Source organism: Macaca fascicularis, chromosome 2 (genome assembly GCF_037993035.2).
Source record: "Macaca fascicularis isolate 582-1 chromosome 2, T2T-MFA8v1.1".
Taxonomy (NCBI): domain Eukaryota; kingdom Metazoa; phylum Chordata; class Mammalia; order Primates; family Cercopithecidae; genus Macaca; species Macaca fascicularis.
The window spans coordinates 117616329-117631856 of NC_088376.1; the positions used below are offsets into that span (position 1 = coordinate 117616329).

The 15528-nt window shown below is 43.0% G+C and overlaps 1 protein-coding gene across 8 annotated transcripts in view; it reads left to right on the plus strand.

Annotated features, from left to right (window-relative positions):
* Positions 1 to 15528, plus strand: part of CACNA2D3 (calcium voltage-gated channel auxiliary subunit alpha2delta 3) — a 931957-nt gene that overhangs the window by 365729 nt on the left and 550700 nt on the right. For all 8 annotated transcript variants that reach the window (XR_006695842.3, XR_010585145.2, XR_012431274.1 and 5 more), the window contains one exon: positions 4706 to 4868. Coding sequence is in view for 4 of the 8 variants with exons in the window: in XM_045384857.3 (XP_045240792.1) it covers positions 4706 to 4868 (163 nt within the window). In the remaining 4 variants the exon portion in view is untranslated. The remainder of the gene's footprint in view (positions 1 to 4705; positions 4869 to 15528) is intronic.

The window sequence follows — 15528 nt, forward strand, 5'->3', positions numbered from 1 at the left end:
GCATTTTGTTTAATATCGACATCTTTAGACCATTTCCAGGTATCATCTTTTAATAAAATCTAGATATCAGTGATATTTTTCATATCAATATCATACATTGATTTCTAAATTTAGCCCATTATTATCAGAGAACATAATATGTGGATTTCAGTCATTTTAAAGTTATTGAGACTTATTTGATGGCCCAATATATGATCTAGAAAAGAATGTGTGCTCTGCAGTTGTTAGGTATGGAATTCTATAATTGTTAACTAGGTTAAGTTTGAAAGTAGTATTGCTACAGGACCAACCCCCAGTAAAATCCTGAGTGCTGAGTCTCTGTTAGACACCACTTCCAATGTTTTATTACAACTCATTACTAGAAGAATTAAGTATAATCTGTGTGATTGCACTGGGGCAGAACTCTTGGAAGCTTGCACCTGAATTCCTTAGGACTTTGCCTTATGTACCCCTTCCCTTTGTTAATTTTTATTTGGATCATTGTACTACAATAATCTTTAAAAAGAACAAACTTTTGGTTTCATTGATTCTACTGATTTTCTGTTTTTAATTTCATTGGTTTCTGCTTTGCAAAATAAAAAATATACATTTTTTCTGCTTTAGATTTGATATGCTCTTCTTTTTCTAGTTTCCTAAAGTAGAAGCTTAGATGATTGCTTCTAGATCTTCTTTTCTCTTCTGATACATGTGTTCAGTGCTATAAATTTACCTGTGAGCTTTGCTTTTGCTACATCCCACACCTTTTGATAGGCTGTATTTTCATTTTAATTTTTAGAAAAATATCTTGAGAATTCTTTTGAAAGTATGTTGTCTAATCTCCAAATATTGTGGTATTTTTTTTCAGCTACCTTTTTTTTGTTATTGATTTCTAGTTTAATTTCATTGTAGTCTGAGAGCAGACACTGTATGATTTCCATTCTTTTAAGTTTGTGAAGATGTGTTTTAGGGCCCCTAATGTGGTCTATCTTGAATGTTCCCAGCAAGCATCTTTACATGCTTAAGAAGAATGTGTATTCTGCTCTTGCTGGATGAAGTATTCTGTAAATGTAAATTAGATCCAATTGATGGTGTTGTTCATTTCAACTATATTCTTACCAATGTTTTGTCTCCTGAGTCTGTCAATTACTGATACAGGGGCATATAAATGTTTAACTATGATAGCTAGTTCATCTGTTTCTCCTTGCAGTTATATCAGTCTTTGTTTCATGTATTTTAACACTCTGCTGTTAGATGCATACTACATTAAGGATTGCTTTGTCTTCTTAGAGAATTGACCTCTTTATCATTAAGTAATGCCTGCCCATCTTATTCCTTGATGATTTTCCCTGCTCTGAAGTCTTTTTTGTCTGAAATTAAGCCAACTACCCTCACTTTCTTTTGATTAATGTTAGCATGGTATATCTTTCATCATCTCTTTACTTTTAATATGTCTATGTCTTTATGTTTAAAGTGGGCTTCTTATGGACAAAGTATAGTTAGATCTTGTATTTTAATCTACTCTGACAGCCCCTGTCTTTTGATTGACGTATTTATACCATGCACATTCAAGGTGATTATTGATGTAGTTGGATTTATATGTACCATATTTGTAACAGTTTTCTATTCACTACCCCAGGTCGCTCGCTCATGTGCTGTCTCTCCCTCCCTCCTTCCCTCCCCTACTCCCTCCCTCCCATCCATCCCTCCCTCCCTCCCTCCCTCCCATCCATCCCTCCCTCCCTCCCTCCCTCCCTCCCTCCCTCCCTCCCTCCCTCCCTCCCTCCCTTCCTTCCTTCCTTCCTTCCTTCCTTCCTTCCTTCCTTCCTTCCTTCCTTCCTTCCTTCCTTCCTTCCTTCCTTCCTTCCTTCCCTCTCTTACTTTTCTTTCTTCTACTCTTTTTCTGCCTTCTCTAGTTTTAATGGAACATATTATATGACTTAATTTTCTCTCCTCTCTTAGCATATAAATTATGCTTCCTTTTACAGTTATTTCAGTAGTTGCCTTAAAGTTTGCAGTATGCATTTACAACTTATTTAAGTTCACTTCAAATAACTGTACACTACTTCGTGTGTAGTGCGGGTATCTTATAACTGAGTGTCTTGGCCCATTTGTGCTGCTACAACAGAATACCTGAGACTTTATAAATTCTTCTTAATTTATAAAGAAATGAAATTTATTTTCTCACAGTTCTGGAGGCTGGAAAGCCCAAAATCAAGGTGCTGGCGTGTTTGGTGTCTGGTGTGGGCTGCTCTGCTTCCAATATGGTGCACTGATACTGTATCCTCTTGAAGGGAAGAGTGTTGTTTCCTCACCTGGTAGAAGATAGAATGGCAAAAGGGACAGACCTTCTGTCTCAATCCCTTTTATAAGGACATCTAATCCTATTCATGAGGGAGGAGCCCTCATGGCCTATTCATCTCTTAATGACCACACCACTTACTATGGTCACATTGGAACACCTGAATTTTGGAGGGAACACATTCAAATCATAGTACAGAGTATTCCATATTCCTCCCTCCAGATTCTTATAACACTGCTATTACTCATTTCACTTGTCCATAGACAGTAATGTATTGAACAAGCTGTTATATGTTAGATTAGTTAAGAATAGCAAAATATCTACCTTCATTTATTCCTGCTCTAACACTTTTTTTTTTTTTAATATAAGACACGTCTCACTCTGTCACCCAGGCTAGAGGGCATTGGCATAACAATCATGACTCAGGCTCTAGTGATCCTCCTGGTTCAGCCTGCTAAGTAGCTGGGACTACAGGCAGGTGCCACCACGCCCGACTAATTTGCCCGACTAATTTTTTTTTTTTTTTTGTAGAGACAGAGTTTTACCATGTTGCCCAGGCTGTTCTCGAACTTCTGGGCTCAAGCAATCCTCCTGCCTTGGTTTCCCAAAGTTCTGGGATTACAAGTGTGAGCCACTGTGCCTGGCCAAACACTTCCTTTCTTATTGCAGATGACAATTTCTAAACTATATCATTTTCCTTCCTTCTTAAGAACCTTTAATAATTCTTGCAAGGCAAGTCTACTGGCAACAGATTCCTTCATTTTTGTTTGCCTGAGAAGGTCTTTATTTCTCCTTTACTTGTGAAGGGTAATTTCATGGGATACAGAATTCTAGGTCGATGGTTCTTTCTGTGAACACTTTTTAAGTGTTTCACTCCATTCTCTTCTTGCCTGCATGGCTTCTGAAGAGAAGGCTGATGTAATCATTATCCCTGTTCCCCTACGGGTAAGACTATCCCACCCTCTGTCTGGTTTCTTTCAAGATTTTCTCTTTTTCTTTGATTTTATACAGTTTGAATATGATATGTGTAGATGTAAATCTTTGTAATATTAATTGCGTTCAGTATTCTCTGAACTTCCTTGATCTGTAGCTTGATTTTTATCATTAATTTTGGAAAATACTCAGCCATTATTATTTCAAATATTTCAGTTTCCATTCTTCTCAGTCTGGTATCCCATTACACATATGTTACACCTTTTGTGATTGTCTCACAATTCTTGGATATTCTGTTCCCTTTGTATTTTCTCTTCTTTTTGCATTTCTTTTTGGGGAGTTTCTTTTGACACATCTTCATCCTCTGTGATTATTTCCTTCACTGTGTCCAGTCTACTAATGAACCAGCAAAGGTATTCTTCATTTCTGTTATAACATTTTTGATTTCTAGCGTTTCACATTGATTCTTTCATAGAATATCCACCTCCCTGCTTATATTACCCATCTGTTCTTGCATGTTATCCACTTTTTCCATTAGCCTCTGGAGCATATTAATTGTAGTTATTTTAAGGTTCTGCTCTGTTAATTCCACCCACACCTGCCATTGGCCATCTCATGCAGTAGATTTAAGCACAGACTCAAGATAGATTACCTGTATTTGAATTCTGGCTCTCCTTATCAGCTGTGTAATTTTTTTGCAGGATGCATAAATTCTCTATTCCTAAGCGTCCTCATTTGTGAAGTAGGTATACTCATAAAATCCACCTCATAACATTGTTAGGTGAATCAAATGAGTTAACACATGAAAAGCACTTAGAGTAATTTCTGACACAAAGTAAGCCTTCTGTATATGTGAGATGATGATCATATAGCCTTTTGTAAATCATGCCAGCACACTCCCATTTGAGGGCTTTCTCCTTGCTGTTCTTTCTTGGATGCTTCCCTGATGCTCACACCACTGGATTTCTCCCCTCGTTTAATCTCTATGTGAGTGTTGCCGTTGCAGTGAGACCTTCCCAAATGCCATGTATAAACACACAGTCCTTCTGAAGCTGCTAATCCCCTTACCCTGCTGTATTATTTTTCCAAAGCAAGCGTGATGATCTGACATATATTTACCTGTTATTTTTTTTTTGTTGATTTTCAGCCTCCTTCAACTTGATATAGGCTGCATAAAGTCAGGGTCTCTCTTCAAAATTTAAAGAATTAAAACGTTTTTAGGGCAGTTTTCTCTATATGCACATAAGGAAGTACTGTGTTGCCCCTTGACATTTATGTTTTCTAGGAATATTTAGTGACATTGGAAAATATTTATATAATGCTATCTCACCTATGCAAAAGCAGCCGTGGACAGTACATAAGACATAAAAAGAGTATGTGAGCAGGTCAGGGTCCACAGTGTAGGGGATGGCACATGGCCTGTGCCCAGGTCTAAGTGAGTTCACAGCCCTCTTCCCTAAGCCACATGTAATGTTTGTTGACTTTGTCTTTCAGTATGAATACTTCAATGCTGTGCTGATAAATGAAAGGGACAAAGACGGGAATTTTTTGGAGCTGGGAAAGGAATTCATCTTAGCCCCAAATGACCATTTTAATAATTTGCCTGTGAACATCAGTCTAAGTGACGTCCAAGTACCAACGAACATGTACAACAAAGGTAAGACTCCCAGCCGCTGCTCCTTTTAGAAGGTGAAGAGTCAGGGGGTTGAGAAGCAGGGGCTGACTGGTTTGGGATATAGTTTTGTTTTGTTTCGTTTTTTTTGAAAAGCACAGTTATAAGCTGAGTGTGTCAGGTATCAGCTGGAGAGGTGAAGCATGTACCTGTTCTGCCTGGAACTTCTGGGCTTGCTGTTTCTCTGGCTGGTTGTTTACATCAGGCTCTCTAACATGTAGTCCAGGGGTTGGCAGTTTCTATAAAGGACCAGATAGTAAATATCTTAGGCTTTACCAGCCATAGAGTCTGTGTTGCAACTACTCAGCTCTGCTGTTCAGGCACAAAAGCAGCCAAATGTAAATTGTGGGCATGACTGTATTCCAGTAAAATTTATCTACAAAAATACATGGCTGGATGTAACCTGCAGGCTGTAGTCTGCTGACCCCTGATGTGGTGCCTTTGTTTTCTTCTTCCAATTTGTGGAATGGCATTTAAGGACTGGAGAGCTCCTAGGGGTGCAATGGAAACAGCTGCGGTCTTTTCTCAGAGTATAAAGCAACATGGACCTTAAGAGAATTCCTTATGTCCAGGCTTGTGTGCCTCAAATCCAGTCTTCACATAAACTCTAGAGTTTATTTTTCCCGAAGTTCCCGTCTGCTGATTCCAGTTGGGATTACAGTGGCCAAGGACAGGGCTCTGACATCGGATGGACTCTGGTCAGACAGTGTGTTCTACTTTCTGACTGTGACCTTGGGCATATCACCCCATCTTTTTAGGTCTGAATTTTCTCATCTTACGATGTGAATCATAATCATATCTACCTCATGGGGGTGGTTGTGAGGGCTGAATGGGATGACGTTTATAAAGGGTTTAAGTTGTTTTCAGCATCTTTATCCTATTGTTATTGAGTAGTAGTTTGCTGTGCTTGGTCATACCTAAAAACCTTCTAAACAAAGAACTATCCTCCTAGAAAAATAAGCCAGAGTGTCATGGGATCTTCAAAGTAAAAAATGTGCCACATTGTTTCCCATCAAGGTTTCAAAGATACCAGGGGCCAGTTTCTGTCACAGCATCCAGTTTCCAGATCATACACAAGAGCTCAGTAGTCAAGAGCAAGGACTATGGGTTTAAGTACTGTTCTTCCTCTTGTGGGCTGTGTGATCTTAAGCAAGCAACTTTGCCTTTCTGAACCTCAGTTTCCCTATTTGTGAAATAGGGATAATGATACAGCCTCCCTCAGAGGGTTAGTGAGAGGATATGAAATGATGTATGTATAGCCCTTAATACAGCAGTACCATACAGAAAGTGCACAGTGCATTTTAGCTGTCGTTGTTTTTATTGGAAAATAACATGAATACCAATTGCACTTCTGAAATGTTCTAAGTCACTATTTAAGGAGCTGGTCAGTGATTAAAGAGATTCCAACTAACTGTCTCTGAAACGTTTTTTCTATGTGTGTTCTTTGTGGTTGGATACCTAATGTCTCCTTTCCCTGGTTTACCTGTTATCCATCCCCATGAGTCAGTGGAGGCAGTACCCCATTCATTAACTGTTCTGATAGTTACTGGGGATACCGAGATGAATCAGATGCAACCCCTCCCTCAAGGGGTTCACAGTTCATTTGGGGAACAGACAAATAATGAGATAATTAGAACACAGTGTATCACATATTGGCCATAGTGTGGACGGCTAGGGGGCAGTGGGAGTGCCAAGGGTGGGACCTGTCTACTTGTTCACATGGGCAGGACCACAGTTCATCTTTTTTTCTTTTTTCCTCTTAGAGAAAGTGATGCCAATCTAAATAAATCCCAGAGGGCTCTGGACTGGGGCATATCCTCTACCCTACTCTTTACTTTGGACTCTTCCTTAGAAACAAATGGAACCAAGACATAGAGGGCTGAGCTCAGCTTCGTTCAGTGGAGTTTAGTTCTCCAGAATGATCCTGTCACCAGATGAAATCCTAAATGAAACTGTCCCTTTTTGTGCAATGTGGCCAGAAGAAAGCCATCTTCTTGGCATTAAATATATTCCCAATTGAAGATGAAAAATTAACACGATTTTACAGAGCAATTTCAGACATAAAACAATTCAGAATGATCTTTTAGAATATGACAGCTGCTTCAAGGTTGCTTGAGCCATTAACACCATTATAGAGATTGAATTGCACCTCTAGCTTTCAAGGCTTAATTGTGCCTTTAATGGTAGTAACACGTAAGGGACCTGCACCACCGCTGATCACACACGCTATAGAATCATGCTTATAATGATCCCTAGACAGAATCTTCAGAGATAGTCAGATTTCTTGAGCCATGGGAGATAGATAATGATATTCAAAGTCATCCTCAGCAGCCCTCCTGGGATCTGCCCATCACCTCTGCCCAGTCCACTGTCACCCAGCCAGGCTGCAGGGCATGGACCAGCCCAGGTGTTCTCTCTTGTCTCAGCCAGGCAGTGAATCACTGCCCAAGGGCAGAGGAGAGGCAGGGATTTCAGGCAAATTCCTGTCTCCACTCTACCTAATTCAAACCAGCTCCTAACAGCCTTTTCTTTCTTTTCAAGCTGCAGAAATATATTTTATGTTTAGAAGGCCCTCCAGCTCAGATCTAGTTATTGATGACATGTACTCAAAACAAATGCTCGGAGATTGGTCACTGGCTGTGCTGTTTTTGGGTTAGAAATCTTACCCCCAACAAAGAAAACCAATACGAGGTCATTCTCTCCTTGCTGCTTGGACTTCTGTGGGCATATACAAAGTGGTTTGATACTTGCCTAGAAGCTTCTGTGATCTATGTTCTGGGGTGTCATTTTTAGTCCTAGATGAAGCTAGCTGGTAAACTCTGTTTTCTACACTCTGCTTTCTGCCTCCGTGGACGGGCCTGGCAACTAGGCAGCTCAGCCAGGTTCGTGCTTTCCTCTTTGGCTGAGGTGCCTTTCTCTTGAGCACTGAAAGAGACTGCAGCTTCGAAGTTGGTGATGTGGGCAAGCTGTGCCCAGGGGAACTCAAAGAGGCATATTCATAGAGTCTTTAGAAATGCATCTCAGGGCCCTCAGGGTGCCTGATGCAGCAGCTTTTTTTTATGAAACTGCTTCAGCAGATGTTTGCTGAGTGGCTGCTCTGGCATCCCCAGCCTGTGAGTCTTACTATTTCAGAGACTTTGAAGATGAATGGCTGATACCTTTAAAGCCGTAAATGACTCTATATCCTCTATGAGTAAAGCAAGAGGCAGGATGCTTTTGTGAGAACTGCTGATGATCTGGCAGAGAATTCAGATAAAGCTGAACTCTTTTAAGGACTTTCTCGACCAAAGTGCTATAAATTTTATATATATATACACACACACATTATACACACACACACACACACACACACACACACGTACAAGTACATATACACATACACCTCATATGTATGTGCATGTTTCTCTATATGGGCAGGTCTGTGCATGTGTGTTTGTAAATATGTGAATGTGTGTGAAAGAAAATGCTGTGCTCTGAACCTATTCCTTCATTTCCACTTTCCACCTCTGTCCACCCAGGTGAGACCCCGCTTTTGTTCACTGAACACACCTTCCTCTTTCTTCCATTGTATTTTATTTCACTGTTTTTATTCCTATTATCCCTGTCCCTCCTTTCCTGCTTGTCCTAATGCCCATTCTTAGAAACCAGCTCAAATATAACCTCCTTAATTCCTTTTGTCCTGTGTGATGGAAGTGACTTTTGTTTATTCCTCTGCTCTAGCATGGCACTGTTCTGTGAACGCAGAACATGCGGTCTTTCCTTCTCTACTTCAGGTTCTCTGAGGGCAGAGGACCCTGCACACGCAGCCTTGGGCCCCCTTTATCCCTGCCCTCGCTCTTTACAGATGAGTTTTTCCCAGATGTTGGTTGGCGTGGAGACCGCTGGCGCCTGTGCCTCCTGAGCTAGGAGACGTCATCCAGGACTGTGGTGTTTTCATGGTTCTTATAAGCAACAGAAACAGAACCTGGCTGGTGTAAATAGCAAAGAAACTTTTTGAGAGGAGACTGGGTGGCCCACAGAGTCTTCAGGAAAGCTAGAGAATAAGGCCTGGAAACGTCTGGGAATGGAGGGAGACTGGAGCTAGAGTCACACCCAGATCCAACCTGACAAGCACCCACTGCCCCCAGGGTTACCCCACTCTCACATCTGTGACTGCATACAATACCTGTGCCTCATTTTCCTCATCCATAAGCTGGAGATGACAATCATAGTGAGTTGCCTCGGGGGTTGTGCTGAGGATTAAACACTTAGAGGGGTGCATGGCACATGGTGTCCATCCAGGACTCAAGTGCTATGATCTGAATGTTTGTGTCCTTCCAAAATTTGTATGTTAAAACCTAATCACCCAGGTAATGGCATTAGAAGGGGGGCCATTAGCAGGTGAGTAGGTACTGTAACTCCAAGACTGAGGGAACTTGTTGTCCAAGTGGGCTGTGGAGTGGGGCAAGTTGGGCAGATCCCAGCTGAAGTGGCAGCAGCAGTGGGAACAACTGCTCCTTTGTGGAAGTCAGAAAGGCAGTTATGGAGTCTGGGAGGGCTGGCCAGGTGGTGAGAGGCTGAGAGGCTGTGAAAGCCATCAGGTGGTCATGAACATGACAGTGACAGGTAAAATATGGCTGACAGCTTTGCCAGGAAGAGAGCCACTGAAGAATACTGTTTCCCAGTCACACTGAAGAAGAGGGAGAGGGAGGAGGCATCCAGGGCCTGGTTTGGAGAAAATCCAGAGAAGAATGGCACACGGGCCAAGACTGGATGGCTAACGTGAGAGTCCTTGGGCCTGGGGCCCTAGAGAGCAAGCTCCAGTGAGCATATCAGCCCCATGAAGGTGGGAACACCAGCATGATACCCAGCACGTGGTAGATGCTCCATAAATGCTTGTTGCAAGGTAAGGTAATGAATATAGGTTACAATTGAAACACTCTTTTCACTTTATTCTTGCACAGAGGAAGAAAAGACATAGGAAGTAACCCAATCTCAATTCCTCTTCTTCCCCCAGTAACGGAGGACATCCGGGAGAAGTAGGCTGAAGTGGCAGAGGTGAAGAGTAGATGTGAATTACAGGACACAGGCTAGACCACTCCTTCATCCTTTAGACTACCCCAGCAGGGCGCCCAGTCAGGCTGGGAAAACTGGGCTGCACAGCTACACTGTGCTCAGGGTCCAGCCCCTGAAAATGTAAAGAGCTCCAGGAAAGGGAAGACCTGTAACCACCACTGCAGAGCATGAGAAATCAATCTGTCTGTTACAATCCAGTAGGTTCTTCTAAAAAGCCCAAGAAAAGAGCAAAAGTCTGTCCTGGCTAACCCGGTGAAACCCCGTCTCTACTAAAAAAATACAAAAAACTAGCCGGGCGAGGTGGCGGGCGCCTGTAGTCCCAGCTACTCGGGAGGCTGAGGCAGGAGAATGGCGTGAACCCGGGAGGCGGAGCTTGCAGTGAGCTGAGATCCGGCCACTGCACTCCAGCCTGGGCGACAGAGCGAGACTCCGTCTCAAAAAAAAAAAAAAAAAAAAGAGCAAAAGTCTGATGAGATGGGATTGGGTCCCCTGCTTAGGAGCAGAGTATACAGGCTGCTGGAGGGATGGGCAGGGTTGCTGAATTTGGATTTGTCAGATGTCTCAACCTATTTTTCAAATGTTGAGCTTGATAAAACACAAAATGCATTTTGCCAAGCACTTTTCCCCTTAATTACATGTGTATATTTTAAGGGAAATTTAATCCATATGTTTCTGATTCGTTTACACGGAAATGATTAAAATGTTGTTTTCCAAGAGCTATTTGATGTGCAAGAAGGCTCACAAACCTTATAAAAAGCTGTTTAAAATTTTTTCCTTTCCCTTTGTTTCTTTTCCCTTCACGTGTGTGTGTGTGTGTGTGTGTGTGTGTGTGTGTGTGTGTTCGAGAGAGAGGGAGAGAGAGAGCACACGCACATAAGTGAACAAGACTGACTGACCCCAGGATGTCAGAAACAAATTCCAACTCGAAATGGATTTTCTTCTTGGGATTCTGAACTGAAGCATTTGGATTAGGCTCCAATCTTGCTTCCTCGTTGTCTCCCAGCCCTAATGGAATGTGATGGTGATGTGGCCATAACTTGGTATTGGGAGTCAAGATCAGAGGAATTACGCCAGAGCACATTGCTCCGGACCTGGAGAAATAACACTCAAGAACCTCCTCCTGCATGGTTTGTTGGTACCTACAGTCCTCAGCAAGGCCCCGGAAACTTTCCCAAGATGTAGTTTGGATTCCAGGAACCCCTGTTACAGCATATGATCATAATGGGACTAAGGCATTTGGTAAGAAACATACAGGATCGTGCCACTGAAGTAACTCCACAGCTGTCATCCCAAACTACTCATAGTTTTTCTCTTCTAGTTTGGAAATTATATTTTTATATTGCAAAATAACTATCCCTGACTTAAAATTCACAAGTTAAGTGGCTGAGTTCAAATTCTATTGGCAATGCCTCCATACTTCTGCATGTGTATGTGGCACACATGCACATAAACATAGGTCTGCAGAGATGTATATGTGTGTATGTATAGGTTTGTGTCTGTATTTTCTCAGAAGTTGTGTTAGTAGAAGGAAGGTGTGATGTGGCCCTTTGTGGCCCCTCAGTCCTACACTTAGGCTTATGTTTAGCCTGGAAGTTGCGCTTGATGAATGAGTAGGTGGATGGATGGATGGATAAATGGTTGGATGGATGAATAGATGGATGGATACATGAATAGGTAGATGGATGGATGGATGGATGGATGAATGGATGGATGAGTGGATGAGGGGTGGATGGGTGAGTAGATGGATGGATGGATGGATGGTTAGATGAGTGGATTACTTACCAATAACCATGCTCTGCAGTGAGGACTTTCAGTGCATTATCTCGTTGACAGTGACCCCATGTGTTATAGGCAGCAGTGGAGACCACCATTCTCCAAGGCAATTCTTCCACAGCCTCTATTCTAGAGTCAGGTCCAGGGAAGTTACCTGGGGCAAAGCTCAAAGGCATCACTTTAGGTACAGGTGATTCTTTCCCAAAATCCAAGTGAGAAAAGAGTTGATGCTTCCTGCCTAAGGCTCTCTGAAACACTGTTCCTGCCTTCTGGTCCCCTTTTCACCTGGGCCACTGTCCTGTGCCATCCCCATCATCTCTGTTCTTGTCTACCATGGGGCTCTTCCAAGATCTATCAAGGAGTCTTTGGAGAGTGACAGGCCTGCACTTGCATCCAATGCTATGAGTATCAAAGTGGTGGACTAGAAAGAGCATTTCACACTTGGGGCCTCTGTTTCTTCGTCTGTAAGATGTAAATTGTCATTTTGAGCATTAAAGAAAGTGAAGGTGCAGCATCCAGCAGAACACCTGGCACACGGAGGCATTTGATACATATTGATTCCTCACACAGACTCAGCTCCCAGCAAACCAGATGGATTACCCTCACTGCCCTGCCAAAAACATGCAGGGGATGCTCATCCCCAAGCCCAGACCCCTTCCCTTCAGCCCTGTTTGTAGAATGAAGTGCAAACACGCTTGCAAACCAGCTCTGGTTTACTGCTCTCTTGTCCTGGCTACCCTGTTCCCCCTCTTCCTGGTCATGCTAGACCCCAGGACTCCAGACTCTCTGAAGACCTTTGCTTAGGCTCTGACCTCCTGCTGAGGGTACTGTCCTTTCTCCATTCTGGAAAGATCTGTCCTTTCCCGAGAGCCCAGCTCCACAGCTACTGTGCCTTTCCCTCTGGCCCTAGACCTCCTCTCCAGAACCATCCTCTGCCCCCTCATTTATGCCCCCCTGTGAGGGTGTTGTCTCTCCTTCTGTTAGATTATTCATCACATTGTTCAGCAGTTTCTTTTTCACTGCACTCTCCTGCCTTGAACTTAGGGGCAGGGGCTGTGTTTTTTTCATTCCCTTGGGACCATAGCAGAGAACCTGGAATAGAAAAGTGCTTCCAAGGATGTCGTTGAATTGAGCTGAATCCCCTTATTATAGGCCATCACAAATGGTTGTTTTAGCTGCGTGTTGGTTCTGTCAACTCTTCTTGTATTTAAATTTTGATTCTTGTTTGTTTCTGAAGACAGTAATTTTAGATGTATACCTGATGAAGTAATTATTTTCAGGATCTTCTAATGTGTTTGTATTTTTAATCTCTTTTTTCAAAGGAATGGGAATCCAGATGGAGTCTTGCAGTTGGATAGGAGCTGCACCTAGGCTAGAGAAATTCTGAAAGGTGGTGCCAGGAGCAGTAAAGGACAATGGGAGAGCAGGAATGATTACTAATAGTGTTTTATTTCACCCTGGTGCCCCGACATTTGTGAAAGGTCACAGTAGTAGTAGGGAGCTGGAGTTTGTAGGTGATTTATTTTAAAAAAAATGGCTTAGAGAGGTTTCAAGGTCATTTCTATGATAACTTCACGATCAAGCACTTGCTTTCTGTGTTTTGTCTGGGAAGGAGAAGGGTGGAGCCACCTTCAGCACCTTGAAAATTGCAGCAGCAAGTGTTGCAGCCTGTGGTGGCAGTCAAGTGTGTTCCAGTGGGTGAAAGAGATTAAGAGCCACTGTCCCTGGGCTGACTCAGTTAGTTATATATGCCACAGGTCCTCCTGTTTGAGAAGGGGATTGCCTTGCTGAGGGAAATGCAGGCTAGACTTCCAGGATTTAAGAAGCACAGTAGAGACCAGTAAATGGTCTCAGGTGGCTCCCAGGCCTCCTCAGGAATGCTAGCCAGGTGCCCTGGCCAGCCATTGGGCTTGCTCGGGGTGTGTGGTATGAGTGTCAATATAATATATTCTTGCTGCCTCCATGCTGACCTTACTCCCACAAAAGGTTCAGACCATGCTTCTTGCTTATCTGTGCAAAGATAATGATAGCACCTATCTCGTGGGGGCTTTGTGAAGATAAAATGAAACAATGGCTGTTAAGCATTTCAGACTACTATGTAACAAAGGTTTACTGAGAGCCTCAATTGTTAGTATTGTTATAAGAATGATGATAGTGACACTGGGTCCCTCACAGTGGCATGGCTTATGCCTGGGAATATCTCTGATCCTGAGCCAGGTAGCCTTCCTTTTTCTCCTGCACCTTGGAAACCCTTTTATTCATGGCAGTTGTACGTCAAGAAATTCAGTGAAGAGAGGACAATGTGGAGGTAGAGTTGCGGGGTCAGGGGCGCACAAGCACCCTGGCGGGTGGCTCAGTCTTTGATACCTGTACCTGCTCTCCACCCACCTGCTCATCATGCACAGATGTGGTGAACCTCTGTGTGTCCATGTCCTACTTCTTGGGTGACTTTGCTCCCAGGAAGCTTGGTGTCTGTGTCAATGAAAGGCTGTAGGGCTTTGTATTAGTCCATTTTCACACTGCTGATAAAGACATACCTGAGACTGGGAAGAAAAAGAGATTTAATGGACTTATAGTTCCCCATGGCTAGGGAGGCCTCACAATCATGGCGGAAGGCAAGGAGGAGCAAGTCACATCTTACATGGATGGCAGCAGGCAAAGAGAGAGCTTGTGCAGGGAAACTCCTCCTTATAAAACTGTCAGATCTCATGAGAGTTATTCACTATCACGAGTACAGCATGGGAAAAACCTGCCCCATGATTCACTTACCTCCCTTCAGGTCCCTCCCACAACATGTGGGAATTCAAGATGAGATTTGGGTGGGGACACAGCTAAACCATATCAGACTTCAAGTAATGCTGTGCTTTCCTTTTGTTGGGGACTCTTAGAAGGACCTGGGGGCCCTCAGCTGTTTCGAAGCAATAGCTTCCAGGGACATAAAGACAATCTTTTCATTTTTTACACTATTTTATTCTTCCCAAATCCAAGCTGACGGAAACTTCTGTCTAGAGCACACTATCTACTCATTGACCTTAGAGACACTCACCTGTGTGTTAGTCAACTGATGCCTCCATCAGTTTCTTTTCCTTCAGGTAACATTTTTATGGTGCTTACTATGTTCCAGGCACAATATGATCTCATACAATGCAATCCTACCCACAACTCATTGAAGCAGGAACCATTATTAATTCCCACTTTAGAGGTGAGAAAACTGAGGCTTAGGGACTTGCTCAGAATCACTTGGCTAGCAAAGTGGGCAATCAGCATGCAAGCCCAATGCTTTGGCTTTAGAACCACCCAGGCTCCACACTGCCTCTCTATACTGTGCATCTCCACCATCCTGATGGCTGAGTTTTCAGCTAGCTATGTCATGCCTGTTTTTTGTTTTGTTTTGTTTTTTGTTTGTTTGTTTGTTTTGAGATAGAGTCTTGCTCTGTCACCTATGCTGGAGTGCAGTGGTGCAATCTCAGGTCATTGCAACCTCTGCCTTCCAGGTTCAAGCTATTCTACTGCCTCAGCCTCCAAAGTAGCTGGGTTTACAGGTGCGCATCACCACGCCCAGCTAAATTTTGTATTTTTAGTACACCATGTTGGCCAGGCTGGTCTCGATCTCCTGACCTCAAGTGATCCACCCGCCTTGGACTCCCAAAGTGCTGAGATTACAGGCGTGAGCCACCACACCCAGCCATCATGCCTGTTTATATGCACACTTTATATGTGCGGCAAGTGGAAGGCCCTGTTTTTGTCAAATTGTGCTATTTTCATCTAAGCATATGAAAATCCATCATAAATGAAAACTAGTCTTATTTTACATAAA